This window comes from Tetrahymena thermophila (assembly GCF_000189635.1).
Source record: "Tetrahymena thermophila SB210 genomic scaffold scf_8254470, whole genome shotgun sequence".
NCBI lineage: Eukaryota > Ciliophora > Oligohymenophorea > Hymenostomatida > Tetrahymenidae > Tetrahymena > Tetrahymena thermophila.
The window spans coordinates 396528-422045 of record NW_002476246.1 but is presented as its reverse complement, the minus strand read 5'-3'; the positions used below and the strand labels follow the sequence as shown (position 1 = coordinate 422045).

Genomic DNA, 25518 nt, shown 5'->3' with positions numbered 1-25518 from the left:
GATAGAATAATTAACATATATTCAAACCTCATATGGAAGTATATAATTTACCATAATTATTGTAAAATAAAATTATTTGTTTCTTTAGATGATATAGCGGATGATGATGGTGATGGAGAGGAAAATTTAAACCTTCTATTACTCTCATACATTTTAAGAAATATTATTAGCTATTAAAAGAATTCTATTAATTATTATTAAATAATTTATTCAAAATAGTTACTATTTAGAATCTCTTGAAAGCATTAAGTCATTATTAGATATATTAACTGATTAGTTATTATGATTTAATTAGGAATATGAAGTATTTTTGCTACTTTTAATTAATATTTTTGAAGTTTTTTATTATTTTGTGCTTACAAAATTTTCGTTTTATTCAACTATTTAATTTTAATTTTTTTGGTTAATGTTAATGTCTTTTTTATTTAATACAAAACTATTTTTTGCTTAAATGTCGAAATTAATTAAATAAGAATTATTAACATCTTCACTTTTTTCTTTAAATTCCAAATCAGGTGACCTTAATTCATGGCTTTTAAGAACTTATGATGAATCCAACTTGTGTAAAGATGTTATTTATGGACTAAACTTTTTACTATTTTTTAATAATTACTTTAAAGAAATTTAAGACAATCTCCCTAATTTTTTTTTTAACTTTTCTTCTTTTTACAACTATTTTGATTATTTTATTTTATCTATCTCATTCTTTGACTTCAATAAAGTACATATGAAGTCTTTAACCAGATTATATATACCTCCTATAAGGTCAACTACTACACTAAAAATATGAATTGTTAGAATAGTAGAAGCACAAGCTATTATAACCCATCCTATATTATATCTTTATTACTCATCCTAATTGTCACTATCTTCTACTAAGAAGCAGACAGAGGTCTACATCATGATAAGAATTATCTCACTTACTCCATTTTTAAAATTACCACTTTTTTCTTGTAAGGGTTTTATATAAAGATAAAAATATGCAAGAAAGATATTCATAAGGCAAATAATTATCATCTAAACATATACTTGCCCATAAAAATATAGCAATGTCATAATATAAATAATTTTTCTTAAATAGAGTATTACATTTGTATATTTACTCCATTTTAACTGCAGAAATTACTGCTTTGGAATAGTGGAATTCTCATTTTTATTATTCTTATTAAAATTTATAATATCAGGTTCTGCTGCTACTTTATTTTAATGTTCTTTAATTAAATTATTTTCAGGATTATTTTGTTAATTAGGAACCACTAAACCTCCGATTAAAGAACCAAATTATTATTAAATTTAAGGATCACTTAAGTTTTTGCACTTTGTAATAAAAATTACCATAGTAATAGGTGCTAAAAATACAAAAATGAAGCTAATTGCAAAAAGAGTATAATTGATAAATGCTAAAGGTTCATCAAATTAAAAGCAGTAAAATTAACACAGAGAAGAAACAAGGACATAAACATAAACGCATCCTATCAGATCTAAAAATCCTGAATATTCCTTTTAAAATAAAAATTTTGTTAAAAAATATTTAGCTTGAAAACAATTATGAATAATTTTACCCATCCACTTTTGATTTTGGATTCAATATAAATTTTTATCTTTGGAATAGGAATATAAGAAAGAACTTTAATTATTCCATAAATAGTAACAATGCCTGCTATAATTGTACAGGATTATCCTGCTCCATTTAAGAAATATCTTTAAAAATTAATTAAAAAATATCATTAATAAACAATTCAATAAAATAAAAAAAATTATTTTACGCATCATATCCATTTTCTAAGAATTTTTATGGTGTTTTAGGTTAAACATAATTGGGCTCAATAAAATAAACTTAAATAGTATTAGGGACAAAAGCAAATTAAAAATTTTAAAATATAGAACAGAAATTAATGAGATTTTAAGGGTGTCTTATATCAACAAACAGAAGAAAATAAATGAATGTTGTCAGATCAATAGTGCTAAATAATACATAAGTATTTCCTATAATTATCATGAGTATCATTGTTATAAGTAAGGTATTTGCAGCTCCTTAAGCTACTTCTCCTGTTTTTTGAGCTTAGGCTACTTAGTTTTAAGAAAGAATAATATACTCCTTCAGTTTAACTTCTTTTTAACTATCTTTAAGATTATTTATATGTAGAAATTAAATATTATTCAATTAAACAATTAACTTTTTATTTTTACAGTTATCTTTAAGTTATAGTTAAACTTGTATTTATTGCTCTTTAATTGATAATATATTAACAACAAAAGGATTTTCAAAATCCTCAATTTATAAATTAAGCAAATTTTGGACATCTTGTTATGAAAAAATAATTTGTTAGCTAAAAGCTATTGTAACATTATAACCAATATTTTGAGTTACAGTTTAAAAAACTGAAAAATCGTTTTATAATTCTAAAACACAAAAGAAATCTGAAGTTAAAGTGTATGTATCTTAGCAAATTTAACACTTTTCTTAAGAATTTTCTTTACATTATTTACACATCTAAACTTCACATTTTGATGGTGTTTAACATTATTAAGAATTTACTTCGCATAAGCATTGCTTTTTGTTATCATTTAATAAAAATCCATCTTAGCAATTATCACAAATTGATCCATCATTAGTATTACAGTTTTTACAATTAGGAACAGAGCATTTGCATAAAGAGGAAGTATTGATATAACCATTTTTACATTATAAGCATTTTAAGCCATCAGTAGGATCTTCAATTTCACAGTTTTGAGCTTGTTTTTAACATTAAGAACCTTAATTTATGAAACCGTTTTAACATTATTAGCACTAATTACCATCATATTAGCTGCATTATATACAATTTTATACTGAGCAATTACATTATGTTTTGCTATTATTCAGCTAATATCCATTTATACAAGTGAGGCATTAATCTCCATTTTAATTACATTAATTACAATTTGCTATTGGACATTAGCATTAATTATTATTATCTTTAACATACAATCCCATGCATTATTTACAGGAATGATCATCATTTTACTCACATTAGCTACAGTTTTAAACTTAACATTAGCAGGATTTTGTAATGATATTAAAGGATCCATTCTAACAAACTTAACAAATTGTCCCATCAATTTAACTACACTATAAACAGTTCTAAACTGAGCAATTACATTATGTGTTTCCGCTACTCAGCTAATAGCCTTATATACAATCAATACACTAATCTCCATTTTAATTACACCTTGAGCAATTTTATATTGAACATTTGCATTAATTATTATTATCTTTAACATACAACCCAGAACATTTTTTGCATGAAGAGTTAGTATTTTAATCACACAAACTACAATTTTCTACCAAGCATTAGCAAGCTTTTGTAGAAGGATCAAAAGATCCGTTTTAACAATCTTAGCAAATAGATCCGTCTGTTTAACTGCATTACAAACAATTCTAAACAGAACAATTGCATTCTGTGTTTCCATTAATTAGTTAATATCCTTAAACACATGTAAGACATTTATCTCCAATTGTATTACATGCAGCACAGTTTTTAATAGGACATTAACATTAATTATTAATATCTTTAAAATACAACCCCAAACATTATTGACATCGTGAATTCGCATTTTAAGTACATAACATGCAATTTGAGACCAAACATTAACAAGTTTTTGTAGTAGGATCAAACTACCCATTTTAACAATTTTAGCAAATAGATCCATCAGTTTGGCTGCATTATAAGCAATTTTCAACAGAGCAATTACATTATGTATTTCCATTACTAAGAAAATACCCTTAAGTGCAAGCTAGACATAAATTACCAGTTTAATTACACTGAGAACAATTTTTTATTGAGCACTAACATTAATTATTATTATCTTTTACAAATGAATTAGCACATTATTAGCATGAAGAATTTGTATTTTAGTTACAGAGAAGACAATTTTAGACTGTACATTTACAAGTTTTAGATACTAAATCAAAAGATCCATTTTAACAAATTTAACAAATTGATCCATCTATTTAGCTACATTATAAGCAATTCTAAATAGAACAATTGCATTAAGTATTTCCGTTACTTAACTAATATCCTTAGATACATGTTACGCATTAATCTCCATTTGCAGTACATACAGAACAATTTTTTATAGGGCATTAGCATTAACCATTAATATCTTTAACATAAGAACCAACACATTTTTGACATGTAGATTTATCATTTTAATTACATAAACTACAATTTTAGACAGAGCAAATGCATGTTTTTGAAATAAGATCAAAAGAACCATTTTAACAAATTTGGCAAATTGTACCATCAGTTTAACTGCATTACAAGCAATTTAAAACAGAGCAATTACATTTTGTATTTCCACTACTCAATTAGTATCCTTGAGTGCAATTAAGACACTAATCGCCATTTTAACTGCAAACAGAACAGTTTTTTATAGGGCATTAGCACAAATTGTTATTGTCTTTAACATAAAGTCCTACGCATTGTTGACATGAAGAATTTGTATTTTAATTACATAAGCTACAGTTTTAGACAGAACATTTGCAAGTTTTTGAAGTAGAATCAAAAGATCCATTTGAACAAATTTAACAAACAGATCCATCTGAAGGACTACATTATAAACAATTATTAATGCTACAAATGCAAGACTTTTTATCACTGTTTAAAGTATAATTACTAATACAATTTTAGCAAGTTTATGAATTAGTGCAAACCATACAATTTTTTATACAACTAAGACAACTTCCTGACGAAAAATAGTATCCTGAATTACATATTTTGCAAGTTCCTTTAATAAAAAACAATTTTATAAATTTTATGCTTAAATGAATATTTATGAATATTAAAATGATGTAATTCAATGTGCTAAAATACATTTTTTTAATTTGAATCATTATTTATTTACCATCTGGATTACATTATTGACAGTTGTTAACTAAACATTGTTTACAGTATGCAGGGTTAGAACCATCTACATAATAGTTTGCAGAAGCGCATTAATAGCAAATATATTAATCACACTTTTAGCATTAAGTATCTTTGCATTATTGAGGGTTACAAAGATTAGTTAGCTAATTTAGATAATATCCTTAAGGGCAACTTGAAAAGGAACAACTCTAGCCATTCAAAGTATACCCAGTAATACACTTTGTACACGAACTTAAGGTGCATTAATCACAATAAGCAAAATTATTGCATCCACACACTCTTGTATTGTAATTTCCTCTTTCATACAAAAGAATAAGTTTATTATTATAGCATTTAATTGCAGTTTAATCTGGAACTTAATGGCATGAAACCCATGTAGTTGAGCCAGGAGACTGCATTTAGCAACTACTTGAATAAGATTTGCAAGTTTTATCTGTATTTTGATATTATCCTAAATATTAAAATATTTTTTAAAATATTTATTAAAAAAATTTATTTATATAAGAATGAAATGAATATTTAGAATTTTAAATATGGATATAATTTAGTAAATAACTACATTTCAATCAAAATTTTTATTTAAAAAAATTTGATTCATGCTTGAAAAAATTAATGTGATAGATTTAAAAAACATTAATCAAACTCTTTAAATTTTTGAATTTATTTTTTAAATTTAATGTCTATAGATAGTGTATGTGACTCTTATTTAAAATGTTAAAATGAAAAATTAATAGTAATAACTTTTTGATATTAGATATTAAATTGCAACTGAGTTTTAATGCATAAATGATTATTATTTTGATTTAGTTTATTAGAGATCATAAGCATTTATTCCTATCAAAAATTTATGTTAATATCAAAGTAAACAAAAGTAAGTTAAAATAAATATAGATTACTGACTCAAAATTTGCAAAGAAATTTTGTGAAATCAGAATATTCTTCTACTTTAACATATATTTTCATGCTAATAATAATTAAGTTTACCTGAACTACATGCATTTCCATTAGAAACACAAGTATTTGAATTATCTAAAGAGTATCCTGGTTGGCAATTAATACAAACTTCTATTATTCCGCTTTTAGCGCACTCTAAACAATTACTTTTTGAGCAACCTTCCTATTATGAACAAACTTTTTAACCAGAAGGCATAACCATCAAAGTGAATCCTTGCAAGCAAATACTACAGTTAGAAGAATCTTAGCATTAATCACAATTCAAGACGCAGTTAGCCCACATAATTATCTTAAAAAATCCATAATTAGGAGGTAAATTTGTAAATTACAATTTAAATGTTGTAAAACTTTGACCAGAAACGTAGCTGCTTGTAAAGATTGATTAAAAAGTAGCTCCTTAACAATTGACCCCTACATAAAGTATTTCTTAAGGAAATGTACCATAAATCTATTGTTAAAGCACCTTTGTATTTAAAATTTAGTTATCGCCTTATATGGAAACACTAAATTATCCAGATACATAAAAAACTAAATCATAACCTATGATTGAAGCAGGTTAAGTAATATTTTTAGTAATTTCAAATCCACTTAGGTAAATAAATGGAGATAAATAAAATGATGTATAAGTGTAAGAACTTAATGAACAGGAAATTTAGCATTAATTGCTTGGGAAAGAACCTCCTCCAATTATATCCCAATTGCTTTTGAGTTCATTTGAACAGTTAGTAGTAGTATCGTAGTATTTAGATAATAATTTCTAATATTAATAAGCACCTTTTTTATAGAAAAAAACTGATAAGTTTTAAATTAATTATGAATTTTCTACCTTAAATATAGTAAATGAAAATAACAAATAACTTTAGTCCAATTTTGGTAACCATTTATTTATGTACTTTTTTTTTTTGCTTCTATTTATTTATTTTTAGTTTTTAATTAATAACAACTTCATGTCAGAAATTTATTTAAAATCTTAGATTACAAATTAAAACTATAAAATGTATAATTAATAAATTAAATGTTGTTCTTACCACATTTTAATTTTATACAAAAAGGAGAAAATCATTCAATGTAACACAAAATATTTAACTAGTTAAGTATTTATTTAATAATAATCATTCTAAAAATCTTTTTAAAATATAGGTTATTAAGAATCTTATTCATTAAAATTAAATAAAAGATCCTCTTAAATTGCATCTTTAACATGAATCCTTGAATGATATTACCAAAAATTTATTGTAAAATACAAAGTTTTTATGGTTAAATTTATATAGCTTATAATTTATTTGATAAGATTATTTCTATATTTAAAGTAGCAATCCTAAGAATTAAACAGATAAAAATCAGAATTTTAAAAAATTATGTTTGCATGAAAACTGCATATAAAAATCTTAATTTCATTTATATTACAAAAAATAAATTAGATTTAAGCAGTTGTTTAAAATAGAGGAGCTCTTGTATTCTATTTTAAATGCATATTTAACATATATTTTTAGAAATATTTTTGTGAATTAATTTTTGTGGATTACTTATTATTATTATATTGTTTAATATAAATAAGATTACAATTTTTTATTTTATAATATTAATTTTCTTTTTTTTAAATATTATGGAATTCTTTTACAAAAAAAAATTTATCTTAATAAAAATAAACTTAAATGATGTTAAAAATAATACCTTTTAAGTTTAAAATTATTTTCTTCTATCTAAAATTTTAAATTATTTAATATTAAATTAAGGGGATCTAGCTCAAATGGTAGAGCGCTCGTTTAGCATACGAGAGGCACTGGGATCAATGCCCAGGTTCTCCAATTTTTTATTTTTAGATTTTTAAAAGTTTAATTTCATTTATTTAAATAAAATATAAAAATCGATTTATAGGATAATACTAATTTTTATGCTAATTATTTTTTAATTAGTAATTTTTATTTTATAAATTAATTTAATTTAAAAATAAATTGAAGGGGATCTAGCTCAAATGGTAGAGCGCTCGTTTAGCATACGAGAGGCACTGGGATCAATGCCCAGGTTCTCCAAATTTTTATTTAATTTTTTAATTTCGTTTTAAATAAGTTGCGAGTTATAAATCTAAAAATATATATTTATTTTTAAAAATATAATTTTTCAATATTTTATCTATTTTAAATAATTAAAAGTAAAGATTTGAAATATTTTATTAAATTTCAAATATTTTTCTTGATAATTAATCCATCTATAAATTATTTCTTTTTTAAATATTATTTTAAATAATATTAATTTTTTTTGATATTAGAAATTAAGTTAATTTACTTGGCTTATTTAATTTACATTTTTTTAATGTTATCAAATTTTCAAAATTTATGTTTTGCTAATGTAAAATTAAATTAATTTAATTACTTCGGGTCATAAATATTTCAAATTTAGATGAAAAATAATATTTCAAAACAAAATTTTATTTGAATTCTATTTAAATATTTTTAGTAGCAAGCAATTTTTAATTTTGGATCTATTTGCCTTAAAATCCTCAGATTATAAATTATCTACCTAAAAATCAAAAAATTATTTTTCAGTAAAGTTAGGTCAGCATAAAAATTTTTTAGTTTTTTAATTATTATTATTATAAAAACATGTTTCTATCTATTATCAGTTAAAACTTTTAGATTAAAATTAATATTAATAAAAAAAAGAAAGTGTTAGATAATTACCTTAGTTTGTTACTAATTAGTAAATTTAAAAAAATCATTAAAGTATTTTTTAAGTATGAACTAATTTAATAATAATTTTAATAATAAAATATCTTTAAATGAATTTTATTTAGATTAGATATTTTGTATTACTGATGAAACTTAAGATTTTATTTTATAAGGCTAGTAAATATAGCTTGATTAAGAAAAATAGTAACTTTATAGAGTAAAAGTAAATATATAAATAAAATATTCTGTCGAAAACTGAAATCTTCATTCAAGCTTTAAAATGACTGAAATAACTAATTTGTATTAGATATTTAAATTTATAAAAATATATTTAACACTAAAAGATTCATCTATCTAGTGGTATATTTTAAGAATTTATAATTAATACTTCATTTATTTTTTTTAGTTATAGCAAAGTATATTCTGTTATTTTAAAGCAATATTCAATAAAGATTTTTGAATTCTTAATTATACATTATAATAAGAAGAAGGAAATACAAGCTTTGAAAATTTTCTAATTAGTTTTTAAGGTTTTTTCTCAAAATGATTTTTTTAAGTTACACAGCATACTTTATTTATTCCTGCTTGATGCTTACTATAAGTATTTAATATTTTTGCATCTTCTTCCTTAAATATTTACTTTTTAAAGGGCATGTATTAGCTTATTAGGAGGTCATTTATAAAAGCTTAGGTTCCACTTCAAACTGTATTTCAGATTAGCAAAACATGTGGCAAACTATTGGAGCAAGTTACATAAATTAATGTTCTATTAATTGTATACAAGTAGACACTGGTTCTTTTTCAGCTCTTTTAGTCTCATCTGATTCTAACTCTGGAATATAAATTTTGGTTCCAACCACATTATTAACTAATCCCTATTCTATTATTGGTGTTGATCTTATTTACAAAGAGGGAGCCAATAACTAGCTTAGATTAAATCTAAACGACTAGGCATCTACAGTTTTGACTGTATAATCTCCTACTATTTATGAATAGTAAAATTAAATTACTTGCTCTTCAACCTTATATCAATTTTATAAGGCTTCCCTCATATTTTAAGGAACAATATCAAGTTCTACATTTTTCGTCTCATTAGATTAGAATTAGGTAGATTTTGCTATTAAATAAATAAGAATATGGACTAACTGTTGCTAAAACTGCTTATAATGTTCCAGTAGCACTACATGCCTTACTTGTATGCCAGGATTTAGCATATATACTTTCCCAACTGGTGAATAAGTTTGTTAATAGACTTCTGGTTGCACTACAGTTAATTGTTACTCATGCGCTTAGCTTAATGGGTAAGAGGTTTGCATTAGTTGTTAACCTGGCTATTATTTAGACACTAGTAATCTATGTTAAACAAACGATATGAATGGAATCTGCAGCGGACAAGGTAAATAGTCATACCTTTTTTAAAATTTTTTATAATTTAATTGATTTAAACATTTTCTTTATAATATTTTCAAGCCTCAATTTTAAAACTATTCATATCAAGTTTCTGATTAAAATAATTATGAAATTTAAAATATTTAAAATTATAATAAAGCTTAGTACTTAGAATAATCAAGTCAAGTATGTTAAAGCTATAGTTCGAATTGCTGGTATCAAATATCTTTAACAAATTAATGGATTGCTTGTGGAAGCTTAGAAAACTATTAAAATTACAAATGCCCATTTAATAAATAGGTTCTTGTTTACTATTACTAGAATTATGGAATTTATTAGTGTTCTTGCTTGATAAGTAATTGTGAGTATTGTACCCAATAAAGTGGATGTACTCAATGCTAATCTGGGTATAATTTTGATGCAAGTACTAATACATGTGATCTCAACTGTTCTAGTAGTTAATATTTTGACTCCTCTACTCGTACTTGTGTTAACTGTGGATAAAATTGCTAAATTTGTAATAGTTCAGGTTGTCTAACTTGTAATAATTCTAATTACTATATCAATTCTTCATCCCCTCAAGACTGTTAATTATGTACTATTTAAAATTGTTAAGGGTGCTTAGGAGATGGTAATTAGATTAAATTATATATTTTTTATGTAATAATATTTTGCAAATTGATTATAAAGCAATTTAAAAGAAAAATATTTTAATTTGTTGAAAGAAAATAATTATGAAAAAAACTACTTTTTGAAACAATAACTTAATATTTTATTATTGAAATTTATTCAATTTTTTAGGAATTTTTAAAATAAATTAATTTTTACTTTAATAAATAAAAGGAACTTGCTAATCTTGCTAAAATGGATTTTAATTAAGCCAAGACAAATCTACATGCAATATAATTTGTAATGTGTAGAACTGTTAAACATGTAATCCTCAGAATGGATAAATATGCACAACTTGCTTAACTAATTATCAGCTAAGCTCTGACTAATCTACATGTTTTTGTTAAGTTAGTAATTGCAATTAATGCTAGACAAATGATGGCTTAAAATGCTAAATTTGCTAAACAGGTTATATCCTAAATGCGAGCACTTTACAGTGTGACTGTACTGTAGCAAATTGTTAAAGTTGTAATTCATCTAATGGAACATTATGTGACACATGCATTACTAACTACCTGCTGAGTTAAGATAAATAAAAATGTAGCTGTTAAGTTATTAATTGTTAGAGCTGTTAATATAATGATGGCAACATATGTTCTAGCTGTATTAGTGGATATGTTCTTAACCCAAATAAAAACCAATGTAATTGTGCTGTTTAAAATTGTTAAAATTGTAATGCTTCTAATGGTGCTCTATGCGATAGCTGTGCTTAAAATTATTTACTTAGTTCAGATAAAACAAGTTGCTCTTGCTAAGTTTATGGTTGTTAAACCTGCTAAGCAAATAATGGATTGGCATGTTAAACTTGCAACTCAGATTATTTTTTAAATTCAACTAATAAGTAATGCAACTGTGCAGCAAATCACTGTCAAGTTTGTGATCCATAATATGGTACAGTTTGCTTAACTTGTGTTACAAATTTTATTTTAACTTAACAAAGACTTTGCTATTGTGCTGTTAGAAGTTGTAGAGTCTGCAATTAAGATAATGGAGCTTAATGCTCAATGTGTTCTCCTGGATACTTACTTAACAGTACTACATTTTAATGCGACTGCTAAATCTAAAACTGCTAAACGTGCAATGTAACAAATGGAACATTATGCTAAACTTGTGTTAATAACTATTTACTAAGTACTGATTAGACAAAATGTTCTTGCTAAGTGGCTAATTGCCTATAATGTAGTCCATAAGATGGATCTAAGTGTTAAGTGTGCTAAAATAACTTTTTATTAAGTACTGATCAAACAAAATGCACTTGCCAAGTAGCTAACTGCTCATAATGTACTAGCTAAGATGGAAATATTTGCTAAACATGTGTAACAAATTACTTACTAGGTCCGAATTCTAAGAGCTGCAATTGCTAAGTTCAAAACTGCTTAAAATGCAACAGTTAAGATGGATCGATCTGTTAAACTTGTGTAAATAATTATCTATTAAGTTAGAATTTTAAAAGTTGTTCTTGTTAAGTTGCTAATTGCTCTTAATGTAGTTAACTAGATGGATTAAAATGTAGTATATGCTAAAATAATTACTTACTAAGTTCTGATTAAACAAAATGTAGCTGCTAAGTCGCAAACTGCTCTAAATGCAGTATCTCAAATGGTAGTGTTTGTTAAACTTGTGCTACTAATTACTTATTGAGTAGTAACTCTATGAGTTGCACCTGTTAAGTTGCTAACTGCTCTCAATGCATTTCAAACGATGGAACTAAATGTCAAGTTTGCTAAACTGGGTATGTTCTAAACTAAAGTAGTTACACTTGCTCTTGTTCAGATTAAAACTGTCTATCTTGTAGTCTTTTAGATGGGAGTATTTGCTTATAATGTCCTTCTGGATATACTTTAGAGGCTTAAACAAATAGTTGCAAATTAACTGCATGCCAAGTTTAAAACTGTTAAACTTGCTAAGTAAATAATGTTTATGGTTGCTCATAATGCAATCATAATTTTTACTTAAATAAGAATTAAACCAGCTGTCTTTAATGTTCTGTATTTAATTGTAACACATGCATATAAGCAGACTTTTAATAATGTTTTATTTGTAATTAAGGATTTTAAATAGATTAAAATAATTAGTGTCAAATAATTAGTAACAATAATCAATATACGGTTAACCCAATAGCATCTCTAATAGGATATTCTGTCAAAATTTAATTTTAGAGAGACTTAGTTAATGTCAGCGTGAACTAAGACATTCAAGATTTAACCATTTAAATTCCTGGATATTCTAAGTATAACTATACAGTAATTGTATCAAGCATTAATTAAATAACAATAAATATCAACTGTTTTGAAAATATTAAAAATGCAAATATTTTCATCAACTTTCAACTAAGTTAGCTTGTATCTTAAAACAGTATCAGTAATTTGTCCTATAATACTTAATTACCCGCTTTTGTTATAGTATCATAATAAGTTTAACAGACTGTAGCTTAAATTTCCTCAGCCACTTAAGCAGCATCAAAAACAATTGTTTCAAGCTACTTGCCAATTGCATTTTTTGGAAACTTTTATTTCCTAGTGAATATGATTGATCTAACTAACTTCTTATATTATTTACTTTTTCTTGATATCAGATACCCTATTAATGTTACTGATTTTTATGGATTATTCAAAGACTTTTAATTTCCATTTGTTCCTAATTTATTCACCTATCTGTATGACCCTTCTTACAATCCAAGGAGCCCTTAAAAATTTATGGATATGGGAACAAATAGCTATCTAATAAGTAATTCAGGTTAAGCAATATGCATATGCTTTTACATATTTAGCGTATATATTTTAGCAAAATTAGCTCATAGAATTATTAAAATTAGAAGAGTTCATGCCTATCTGACCAGAGTTCTTTATGAAACATGGGAATTTAGCTCCTTTTTTGATATGATGTCAGCTGAATATGTTTATATATTAATTGGTTGTTTGCTTTAATCTCTTAATTTTGATACTTCTGATAAAAATTCTTACATAGTGAATTATATGCTTTATGCTTTCTTTATGCCTTTCTGTATCATTTGGCCAATATTTATTTTAGCATTTTTATACAAACAGAAGAACTTGAAATCAAATGAGTACCTACTTACTAAATTACAATCATTCTTAGGAGGTTTGAGAATTGAGAATGAAAATCCTTACTTTGATTAAAATATTAAAGAAAAAGAAGATTAAAAACAGAGCTAAAATAATACTCAATAGTCAAAAGAGAATCATCATAAAAATATTTTCCAACACTTAGAAAGCGAACATATAAAATAAAGCCCAAAACCAAATGAAATTATTCAAGAATTAGCTGAAGAAGAATAAATGGCTAGCCCTGAAGTAATAAAGAAAAAATAATTATCAAACGAGATACATTAATAGAAAGTTATACATTTAAGATAAATAAGTGAAATGACTAATATTTCATCAAAAGCTAGAGAATTAGATTTAATCACATACTTATAAATAGATATAAGATCTAAAAGATAAAAGCTGATTGCAAAGTATTCTAAACTATTTAGTTCATTTCTATATATTAGAAAAATTTTATTTTCTTTTATTATAGTCTTACTGCATGGCTATTGTTACCTTTAGATTTCATTAATCTCTTTTTTAAATTTAGTTGTAATTTTTTTGATTGCATATATTTAACCTTATGATTGTCTCTCTGAAAATATAAAAAATGCCTCAAGCGAAGTAATACTTATTGCTATTCAAATGTGTGCTGCAACTTTAGTTGAAGATAGTTAAGATGATAATGAGGAGAGAAGAATTAATGTAGGATGGGCTATAGTGTGTCTCAGTGCTTTTGCGCTATTATGGAATACATTAGTTCTTGCCAAAGAGACAGTTGTTTCTTTTTATCAATCTTTTAAGAAATTGCTTCTTACTTAAGAATCTGAATAATAAAAAAACTAAATCTACCCAATTACCAATCAAATGGAGATCTAAAAAAGTAATCTATAAAATGAAAACTAAAACAAATTTTTAGATGATTATCATAAAAAGCATATTAATTCAAAAGTTATATAAAATGATGTGGCTTTAAAAAGAAAAAGATCCTCTTTTTCAAGTTATAGGAATTAATTAAATTCTATTGTTTCAGATACTTTGATTCCGTATCCATAAAGTTAAGTGATGACACCTTCTTCATTAGGATCATTTGCAATTAACACGGAGCGTATAGATTAAAAAATAATGTAAGCAAAAGAAATTGATGAAAAACATAACATTTAAAATTGTAAAACTGAAATAGTCTCTGTCGAAAATAATTTTATTGATGATTTTAATTACACAAGTTTCTCTCCTAAAATTAGCTTTGTTGATTCTAGCCATGCTATTAAATTAAATAAAGTCATACAAAATAATTTAAATTAATCTGGATCAATAATTTAAAAAAGAAGAAGAAGATCTACTAATTTCAAAAAAGATGATATTTCATTTTTACTTAATTAAAAATCTAATAAAGTTAATGAATCCAAGAATTCTTCAGGAAATTCTCCTGAGAATAATTTAGATTTGTAACCTCAATAAAACAAAAAATCCAGTTTTTCTGAATATTCTAACAATAAATCTATTAAAAATACAAATTAAATTGATGGCGATTTATAAAATAAAGAAATAAAATTTATAAATAATTAAAAATCAGACTAAAAAAATTAAAATTGATTGTAGTTAAATATATATAATCCATAAAATAGATTTAAATAAATATTAATTATTATTAAGCTTTATTTTTTCTCTTTGCAAAAACATTTAAAATTAGATACTATTTTTTCAAGAAACTTTAAAATTCTAATTTTTTGTTATTCTCATATATTTAGATGGAGTTAATTTTTTATACTTACTTCTATGAATTTTATCAATCTTTATTTTATAATGTTAATTTTATTAAGTAAAGAATTTAAATTTTCGTACAAAATGTTTATTTGAATTAGTTAAAGAATAAAACGAATTAATTATGTAGAATATATACCATAAGAACTTTTTAATGAAAAGAAATTAAAAGTAAGAGAAAATAAAGACAAATATATATCACACATGATGGTATGCATAATAGTATTTAGGTTCCTTTAAATATAATTACCAGTATTGTGCTTGATAAATCGATTTGTCATAGATAGATCAATTTTTTTATAAATTTTTAAAATTTGTAAATTTTTCAATATCTCTTCTTTATTTGATTAATTTTCAATATAATATAATGTAAATTATTATTTAAAATGTATTATTTTTGTACTTCAAATTCCAAAAAATTAATTTTTAATAAATAAATTTTATTGTAAGTTTAATTTAAATAGAAAATAAAAAAATTTTAATGTTAGGGTTTAAAGTAAATACGACATAAAATATACGACTTTTAATATAAAATTAAAATTTTTAATTGTCTGAATCAACTTTAAATAACATATTTTTAAAAAAGAAAATTTAATTAGTTTAAATAATTCAAATAATTGTCAAAATACTGATATAAAAATCATATTTAAACTAATATTTATTTTAAATATATTTAATTTATATTAGCTAAATTTTGAAGAAAAATCATGATTTTAATAATTAGCTACTGTTAATTTTGTTACTTTTTGCTTATTTATCTAATATAATTTAACTGCTTATATAGGAAAGGTCCTAAAAAGATTATTAATGGATATTAGTAATTTCTCTTTATGATTAGGCTTAATTTTAATTATTGTTCTATTAAATATATTATCTCATAAATTACGTTTGAGAAATATATTTTTCATTAGAATCTTCTTAAAGTTTTAAAGTATTTGTTTTCCCTTTTCTATTTTCTGGAGATATATTAGATTGAATTAATATTTTAGAACTTAATTTTATTGTATTACTTCTTATGAAAGGTAAAGAAATTTAAGATGTCATCTCTCCTATTGGTAATTTAATTAATGTACTCATTTTTTATAATTAATTTTCTTATTTATTTAAGATTTTTTGATGCTTTTAAGTTTTATAATATTGCTAAATAGATAAAATCAAATCTTTTACTAGATTAAAGATAAATCTAAAAAGATCAATGACAACAGTAAATATATGCATTAGTAAAATAAAAGAGGCACTTCCAATTAACACCCAGCCAATGTTTATTCTTTCTTGTTCATCTTGATCCTACTTATCATCCACAAGGATTCCAGCACATATTTGCATCACTATTAAAAAAACTTCACTCAAGCCATTTCTTATGTTTTCAAACTATTTATCTTGAGGACAAATATAAAAATAAAAAAATGCTAAAAAAGCATTTAGGAGACTTATTAAAATCAATTAAACATATGGACAATCAAATAAGTAAATGATGAATATGGCATAAGCAATTTTTCTGAAGTACAAAAAAACATTTGTATATTTGCTATATCTCATAACTCTTTCTTAGTACTTTATTTTTTTATTCTACTTAAAAAAAAATTAAATTAAATTTAAAAGTTTCAAATAAATTTACTTTTAAAGAACCAGCTATTTCAGAATACTTAGACTTTTTGTTAATTTAATCTTCATTTATATTACATTCAGAACCAATCTTATTTTCTATAGATGGTAATCTTTGCTATTTTTCTTCTGAGTCACCACCAACTTTTAATCCTCCTACGATTGATGAAAATTACTTTTGAATTCTTGGGTCATTTAAGTTAGGTGTCTTAGAAATAAATATTGCAATCATAATTGGGATGACAAACATTGCTATAAAAGACATAGAGAAAAGGGTATAATTTAAGAAAGATAGAGACTCTGTGAATTCGAATTTGTAAAATTGCAAGAAAACTCCTACAACTACATACATGTAGACAGTCCAAATAAGATCAAAAAAAGCATTATATTCCCAACCACTTTCAATTTTCTTTTATAGATACAACTAAAATCCAGGTATTTTTATAAAACTGAATAATTTTATAAATATGTAAATTGCTAAAATGCCAAAAACTATTGTAAAACTCTAACCTGAGCTATTTAGAAGGTATGCATCATTTCCATAATCCATAAATTTACCTGGAGTGTTGGGTTAAATATAGTTCGGATCAGTAAGGTATACTTAAAAGACATTAGGGATGAAAGCCATTTAGAAATTTTGAAAAATAGAGCAAAATGCAGTTACATTAGAAGGATATCTGACATTTACAAACATCAAAAAATATATAAAAGTGGTAAGATCGATAGTGTTAAAAAGCACATAAAAGTTTCCAATCATTGCTATTGAAAGCATTGAATATAGTAATGTAGTTTGCATGCTCTAACTAGCAGTTTTTGCTGCCTATGCTTGCTGTTATTAATTTTAACTTTAAACTACATAACTACTTAATTAAACTTCCTTGTAATTGTTTTAAATATTATTTATTTAAACAAAATTAGGATCATGTAATTTCACTTCTAGTTTTTAATTTTTACAGTTTTAATCAACTTTAATACTGAGATATATTTTGTTGTTTAATACATTTGTCACTTAATAAGTATAATTTTAAATTCCTGTTATTTCAATACTTAATATTTTCTCATAATTAATTAAATTAAAATTAACTAAATTTTCTTAAAAAGAAATGGTTACATTATATCCAATATCAGTAGCTTTATAAATAACATCAAAATCATTTAAATCAATTGATTGACATAGTTTCCCTAGATTCTTAACTATTAGTGGATCATTACATTTTAAACACATATTATTGTTAGTTTGAGAGCATGTTTAACATCCATCAACCATACAAGCATTTGTTTTTTAGCATATATTGATTGGACTGGTATTTTATTAGGAATTTATTAAGATTGAATATCCATCTGAGCATTAAGAGCACGAGTTAGAATTATTTAATTAGCATTAATCACAATTTTAAACTAAACATTTTGGTATTGCATCACATTTGTTAGTTTAATTATTCCATTTATAACCTAAATTACAAGTATCACAAATATTACCATCTTATATTGAGCAAATGCTACAGTTTTATACTTAGCATAAGCACTATGGACCCATGTAATTTTTAATACATGTTTTACATATCTATCCATTTACATCGGAGCAAATTTAACAATTTTATACACTACATACACATTGTTTTGTAGTCTAGTCTAAAATAAAATTATTTATACACTATTAACAATTTGAATAGTTGAGAGGATTATAAGTTTGACAGTTTTATATTTATTTGAAGCAATTTTTAGTAGTAGGGTCTAAAATGTATCCAAAATTACAATTTTAACATAGTTGGCCATCAAGTTTATCACATATTTAACAATTTTAAGAAATGCAACTACAGTTTTAATTATTTGAGCTTTATAAATAGTTATTAGCACATTTGTTGCATATATTACCATCATTTGGAGAGCATATTTAACAATTTTATACTTAGCATTGGCATTGATAAGAGCTATCAAGTTAATAATTTATCTAACAACTTTAACATTAACTTAAATTGCTGGGGTTGGTTTTTAAGCAGTTTTAAATAGTACTTTTACATTGATTTGTACTTTGATCTAAAACATAACCTTAGCTACATTGTAAGCAGATATTTCCATCAGAAGAAGAACACGATTTACAATTTTGAGCTTGACATTAACATTAGAATGAGCTATCTAATTGATAGTTTTTTTAGCAAACTTAACATTTAGTAATATCATTAGCGTTTATTGCTAAACAATTTAGTAAAGAAGATTAGCATTAACTATTTATATTCTTATTGTATCCACTTTTACAGACATCACACAATTTACCATCATTAGGTGAACAAATTTAGCAATTATCAACTTGGCACTAGCACTATTGAGAACTATCAAGTAAATAATTATTTTGACAAAATTAGCATTGATTAGAACTATTTGGCTAAGTTGTTAAGCAGTTTTTAATTGTGCTCTTACATTAATTTGTATTAGAATCAACAGTATAGCCAGTATTGCATTAAAGGCATATACTACCATCATTAGGATCACAAATTTAACAATTTAAAAGATTACAAGTGCAGTTTTAGCTATCAGAACTTAATAAATAATATAATTAACAGGTCTAACATTACCCTACTTAATTACTGCAGGAAATACAATTCTTTATAGGGCAATAACATGTATTATTTTGTGTATTATAAGTTAGCCCAGCATTACATAATAAGCATTTAGCTCCATCTATTGGGTTGCATATTTAGCAATTATTGACTTGACATTAACAAAGATTGTTGTTTTAAATGTAATTATTAGCACAAGTTAAACATTTTGATCCATCATTTTACTGGCACTTCAAACAGCCGTTTACATTACAAGCACAATAGGTGCTATCTCCACTTTTTAAGTAATTTGGTGCACATTAACTACAAAGAGTAGATGAATTACTTTAGCAAGCTATACAATTTTAAACACTACATGAATTGCAAGATAATTTGTCAATACTTAAAGTATAACCAGAAACACAAACTGAGCATTTTCCTATTTTTAAATTTATAAAAATAAATAAAATCATTTTTTTTCATAAAATTTTGTTTTTTATTAATAAAATTTATTAAAAATTAAAAATTTTTATATGAAAAGTGCTTTACCATCACCTGAACAAGTTTAGCAATTAGTAATATTACAGGTGACACAGTTTTAAGGATTAGATTAGTCAATATAATAGTTTGCATTAGAAAGGCAACTAAGACATTAAGTGTTATTACAAGTCAAACAATTAGTTCCTGGGCAATTAGCAACACAAAAACCAGAATTAGGGTCTTTACTTTATCCTTACGGACATGCGTTGAAAGTACATAAAGTTTTTTGTGAATTAAGTTAATAACCAGTCTTGCATGAATCACAAGTTTAAGCATTTTAGCATACATCACAATAATCAACTTTACAGTCACATGTTAATACTTTATAATTTTTTAATTCGTATATTAATATAGTTTTTTCTTTTGGACATTTAATGATTGATGTACTAACTGCTTAAGCGCATGCTTACCATTAATTATACTAACCACTAACTTGCATCAAACAAAGTGATTGGTAATTAACACAAGCTTTATCACTGCTAGAATAATATTAACCTAAAATAAAATAAATTTTTAATTTTAAATTATTTAATTATTTTTTTAAAAATTATAAAAATTAAATTAAGTATTTAAAAAGTTGCTTGATTTTTTGATTTTAATTTAGTTTTGTAGTAAAATAATATTTTTATTTTAAATAAGTAAATTACTTAATTAATATTAAAAATTGAAATAAAATAATTTACTAGATGAACAGTTATTTTAAACTAAACAATTGCCAATAGAATCTAATGTATATCCAGGATTACATTTAACGCATTTATTTAAATTTAAGTCAGAATTTTTTATACATGAAAAACAGTTAGTAGTTTTACAACCACTAGTTTCTTCACATACTTTATTTCCATTTGAAAGAGTGTATTGATTAAATCCTTTTATGCACACCTTACAATTATTAGCATCTTGACAGGTCAAGCAATTTTCAACACAGTTAGACCAAATCACAATTTTCAACAACCCAAACCAATCTCCATAAACAGGATTTCTGTCGTAAGTAAACGATGTTACAGGATTTTAACTTATAAATTACTTATTGTAAGACAAAGAAAATTCAACTACATCTTTCAATGGACTATTTTTACTGCAACTGATTTAATATGCGCATTATTAATTTTATTGATCACCTGTACTTCCTAAAAGCGAAGTAGCGACATTATTTTGCTAGTCAACCATATTAAAATCTATTAAATCACTAGCAGTTGTAAAATAAAGAATATCAGCATAAGTAAATTGATAAGGTTATTGCTAAGCCGAAGAGGTAACCTGAAATCCTTATGGATAAAGTTTATAATATGGTGATAAAACACCTGCAGTTGTTGACGTTGAAGTCTTGCAAGAATAATCTGCCTTTTATTATGATGGATCATATGTCCCAGATATAATACTCCATGAGTTCTAAAATAAAGTACTGCTATCAAAACCAGGTGTAAAATCCATCATATATAATACCTCATAAGCTTTTATTCCTTTTTTTTAAACAAAGATTTTTAATAACATTATCATTCAATTCTAATAAGTTTAATTTATTTAAAGCATTACTTGAAATAAAAAAACTAAAAATCCAAAATAGAATAGAGTTTTTCCAAGAAACCATTTTATAATTCTTTTTCATAGAGAACTTTATTAGGAATAAATTTGATATATATGTTTATTTAGTATAATTAAATATCTTTTTGACTAAATTTTATTTATTATGTATTATTCTTTAATTATGATTAGGAAGAAAGAATTGGATTATTGATGATTTTTTGATTCTATGTAAAAAGGGATATTTTATACTTTATATTTTGGTAATTGTTAAACAAAATAATAAAATTTATACTGCTTGTAAAGTAATTGTAAACAAATAAACTCGCTTATGTTTTCACCTTAATCAGATAATCTTTTGTCTAATATTACATAATGATTCATAAACTAGTTCAAAGCTTAACCGCTTAACTTTTTTACATTTTCCAGTGTATTGTAAGCAAACCAAATATATAATCTAAAAATATAGAAATGAATTAATATTTAAAATTTCAAAAACTATTTAACATTATTCTATTAAAGATAATGAGAAATTGCAGTATATAGTTAATAGATACTTTTTCTGGCATTTATTCGACTTATTTTGATATTTTAAAAACATTAAGGAATGGTAATTATCATATATAATTATAATTCAAAGATAGCCATTAAATTTTTAATTAAAATAGAACCAACCAAAGTAATTGTATTATTGTATAGATAGTATTATTAATTTTTGAATAATTCGTACTAATTTTTTTAGAAATACAATTTAAAAATAATCAAGATAATTATTAAAGGTGGATACATTATTATTACTTGTACCATTCCTTTAAGTTTTTCCTACATTTATTTATTTTTAAAAAATTGAAAAAACTTTTGATTGAAAATAATAATGGCTAAATCATTTAATAATTGTATGTTTTTTCATATATTTTCATAAAATAAATAAACTATTAATTATAATAATGTAATTTCAAACATATTTTACATTGATACAATTTTTAATTTTAGAGTAAATAATTTAGTCGTAAATGAGTAAACCAAATAAAAAATCAAATTATGGTTTAGTTTACATTTAGAAAATAAATCAAATAATAAATTAATCAATATATTTCAACTATTTATTTTCTTTTTATATCAATATTAATATTCTAAGTTATTTTCTTATTAATTAAAATATCATTTTTATTACAAAAAAATTATTAACTCATTAATTTTAATGATTTTTGTGGATTTTAATTTATACCTAATTTAAAAGATATTTTGTATTTTCAAGTAATAAAACAACAACTAAAATAAGGAAGTACTAAAATATAATAACTTTCATAAAATAAATTATTATAATTTATATTTAAAGCACAAAATATTAAATAAAAATAAAATTTTTTGAATATTTTTCATATTTTTTAATTATTATTATTATTATTATTATTATCAAATTTGTTTCTATACCAAAAAAATTGGTTTTTTAGAAGTTATCAATTACATTATTAATTTTCATTAAATTTTTATAAATCAATCAAAATTTAATTATTCTATTTTATAAAATTTACTATTAATTATTTTTTAATAATTTGTCTATTTTTAAAACCCTTCAATATATTATAGGTCATATATTAATTATGTAGCACTTATATTTTTTTTATTTAGTCTTAATAGTACTTTTCCAAAAAGGACTATGATAAAATAGAGTATTCAATATCTTCTTAAAAGAAAGATAACTCTTTTTATAAAAATAAATTAAACTTAAAATTTTTAGATTAAATGTCATTCTTAGAGTCTAGAAAACCCTTTAAATAATTTGTATCAATATTTATTTCTATTAAGCAAAAGAAGAAATTGCCAAACAAACCTCTATAAGTAGGTGGCTGTATTTTATGGTAATTCGAATCTGACATTAAATCATATCTATCTAGAGTAGTAAAATTAACTATTGTTTTATATTTAGTACTATTTTAAAATTTGGAATATCCAACATTACTTATATCCAAAGATCCATCTTTAAAATTAGTCCTACCTATATAATATGAGCTTAAATTATATTACTTCATCAGCTCTTTAACTTTTACTAGACAAAATTAACTATATTAATTATACTCATTATTTAAGTTTTTATTGAATTGTAAATCATAAGGGTCCTACTGTAGGGTTTTAAGAAAGTAGTTTTTAGCCTCTTCTAAATATTTCAGTTGAAAATATACATTTCCTATGTTGTTGTAAATATCAACATAAAAAGTAGAATTAAGAAATTTTTAATTGTATTTTAAAGCTGGATAAAAATCTTTTTGGGTTTAAAGTGAATAAGCCATCTCAAAACTAGCGTCAGCAGAATAAGGATTGTTCTTATAAAATTGAGTGCATAAATCATAAAATTCCTTTCTTAATAACCCATTTACTCATACCTATCAAGAATCAAAATATATGCAGTTTCATTTTGAGGATTTATTTCTATAGTTTTAAAAAAATATTCCAATAATTATTCTTTCTTGTTTTATTTATCCTTTATTTCCCCCCATACTCAAGTAGGCTTCATCATTAGTTGGTTAGAATAAATATCACTTACCATTTTATAAGCTTAAGAATAATTATATCTTTTTTTGCATGATTAAAAAATGGATGATGTTGCTTAATTAGGTTATTTAATAAGCTTTTCATAAATCTTTCCTACTTATAAAATACAGAAAAGCCATATTTAAAACCTTAAGGATTTATACCAAGATTATAAATAATACATTTAGACTATTCGACTTCAGAAGAAAATTAATTTTGTATTAATGCAAGAAGAGAAAGGGATAAATACTGCTTTGGTTAATGTTTCAGTGCCTTCATTATAAACTTTTTGCTAAGACAATCTTTATACATTAGATAATAAAGCATAGATTAATAGTAGTATATTCTCCAATACTTTTTCTTTTGGGAAAAACATTTATCAATAAGTGATTAACATTACTCAATTCAGTTTTTTTTAATCTTCTAAAATGCAGTAGCATTTACCTAGCAGTGCATCTATATCTCTTTCATCAATTTTGAGAACTCTTTCAAAATATTGCAAACAAATTCTTTTTATTTTTATAATATCTAAGATAGATTAATCCTAATTTTATCATAGCCTCTAAATCTTATTTATTTAATTCAATCCGCTATTTGAATTAATCCAGCTCTTTCTCTATATTAGTAAAATCTATATCGATTTATCTTTTTTCATAATCTTATAAAATAAATTTTGGCTATTACTATTCTATGATTTCTACATTTATTTTTTAATTATTTAACTTTTCTAATTAATTTTTGCTTTCTCTAAAATTTACTATTAAAGTTTAAAAAATTATATATTATTTTAATAATTCAAAAAAAAAAAAAAATCTAAAAATAAAAATGAAATATTTTAAACATAAATTAAATAAAATGAATTTAAATTTATTAATATGATTAAATCAAAGATATAATAATGTAAAGAAATATTTCTAATAAAAATTAATTAGTTATATAAAAGTAAATAAAAATAAAAAATATTTGAAATATTAAGGTTATTTCTTTAATTAATAATATCTCTAAAATTATCATATTATATACAAGTTTTTATGATAAATTAACTTAAAAAAGTAATATTTAATATATTTTATTATTATTTAATAGTTAATTATTTTTAAAAATTTAAAGAATTGTTAAAAAACAGAAAATAAAAATATAATATGAAATTCTAACTTTTATTTTAAATATATTTAATGCTTTTTAAAAAGCTAAATTTTGAAGAAAAATCATGATTTTAATAATTAGCTAATATTAATTTTGTTACTTTTTACTTATTTATCTTATATAATTTAATTGCTTATTTAAGAAAGGTCTTAAAAAGATTATTAATGGATATTAGCAATTTCTCTTTATGATTAGACTTAATTTTAATTATTATTCTATTATATATATTAAC

At 23.4% G+C, this 25518-nt stretch overlaps 3 protein-coding genes across 3 annotated transcripts; 1 reads left to right on the top strand and 2 right to left on the bottom strand. All coding sequences in view use genetic code 6, as the record gives it.

The window, feature by feature from the left end:
• Positions 1 to 526: 526 nt before the first annotated feature.
• On the bottom strand, positions 527 to 6745 carry TTHERM_01178710 (hypothetical protein; the record flags this gene model as incomplete). The annotated part of the gene is made up of 8 exons (XM_971446.2): positions 527 to 588; positions 756 to 950; positions 1104 to 1500; positions 1563 to 1701; positions 1767 to 4770; positions 4888 to 5361; positions 5895 to 6638; positions 6691 to 6745. The coding sequence occupies 8 exons, from the start codon at positions 6743 to 6745 to the stop codon at positions 527 to 529; spliced, it is 5070 nt and encodes a 1689-aa protein (XP_976539.2).
• A 2331-nt stretch (positions 6746 to 9076) lies between these two features.
• Positions 9077 to 15234, top strand: TTHERM_01178720 (hypothetical protein; the record flags this gene model as incomplete). Its single annotated transcript, XM_971447.2, has 4 exons — positions 9077 to 9134; positions 9183 to 9929; positions 10083 to 10553; positions 10766 to 15234. The coding sequence occupies 4 exons, from the start codon at positions 9077 to 9079 to the stop codon at positions 15232 to 15234; spliced, it is 5745 nt and encodes a 1914-aa protein (XP_976540.2).
• Positions 15235 to 16475: 1241 nt separating this feature from the next.
• Positions 16476 to 21521, bottom strand: TTHERM_01178750 (hypothetical protein; the record flags this gene model as incomplete). The annotated part of the gene is made up of 6 exons (XM_971448.3): positions 16476 to 16496; positions 16570 to 16971; positions 17021 to 18639; positions 19027 to 19983; positions 20094 to 20579; positions 20768 to 21521. 6 exons carry the CDS (start codon positions 21519 to 21521, stop codon positions 16476 to 16478), a joined length of 4239 nt encoding a protein of 1412 aa, XP_976541.3.
• Between the last annotated feature and the right edge of the window lie 3997 nt (positions 21522 to 25518).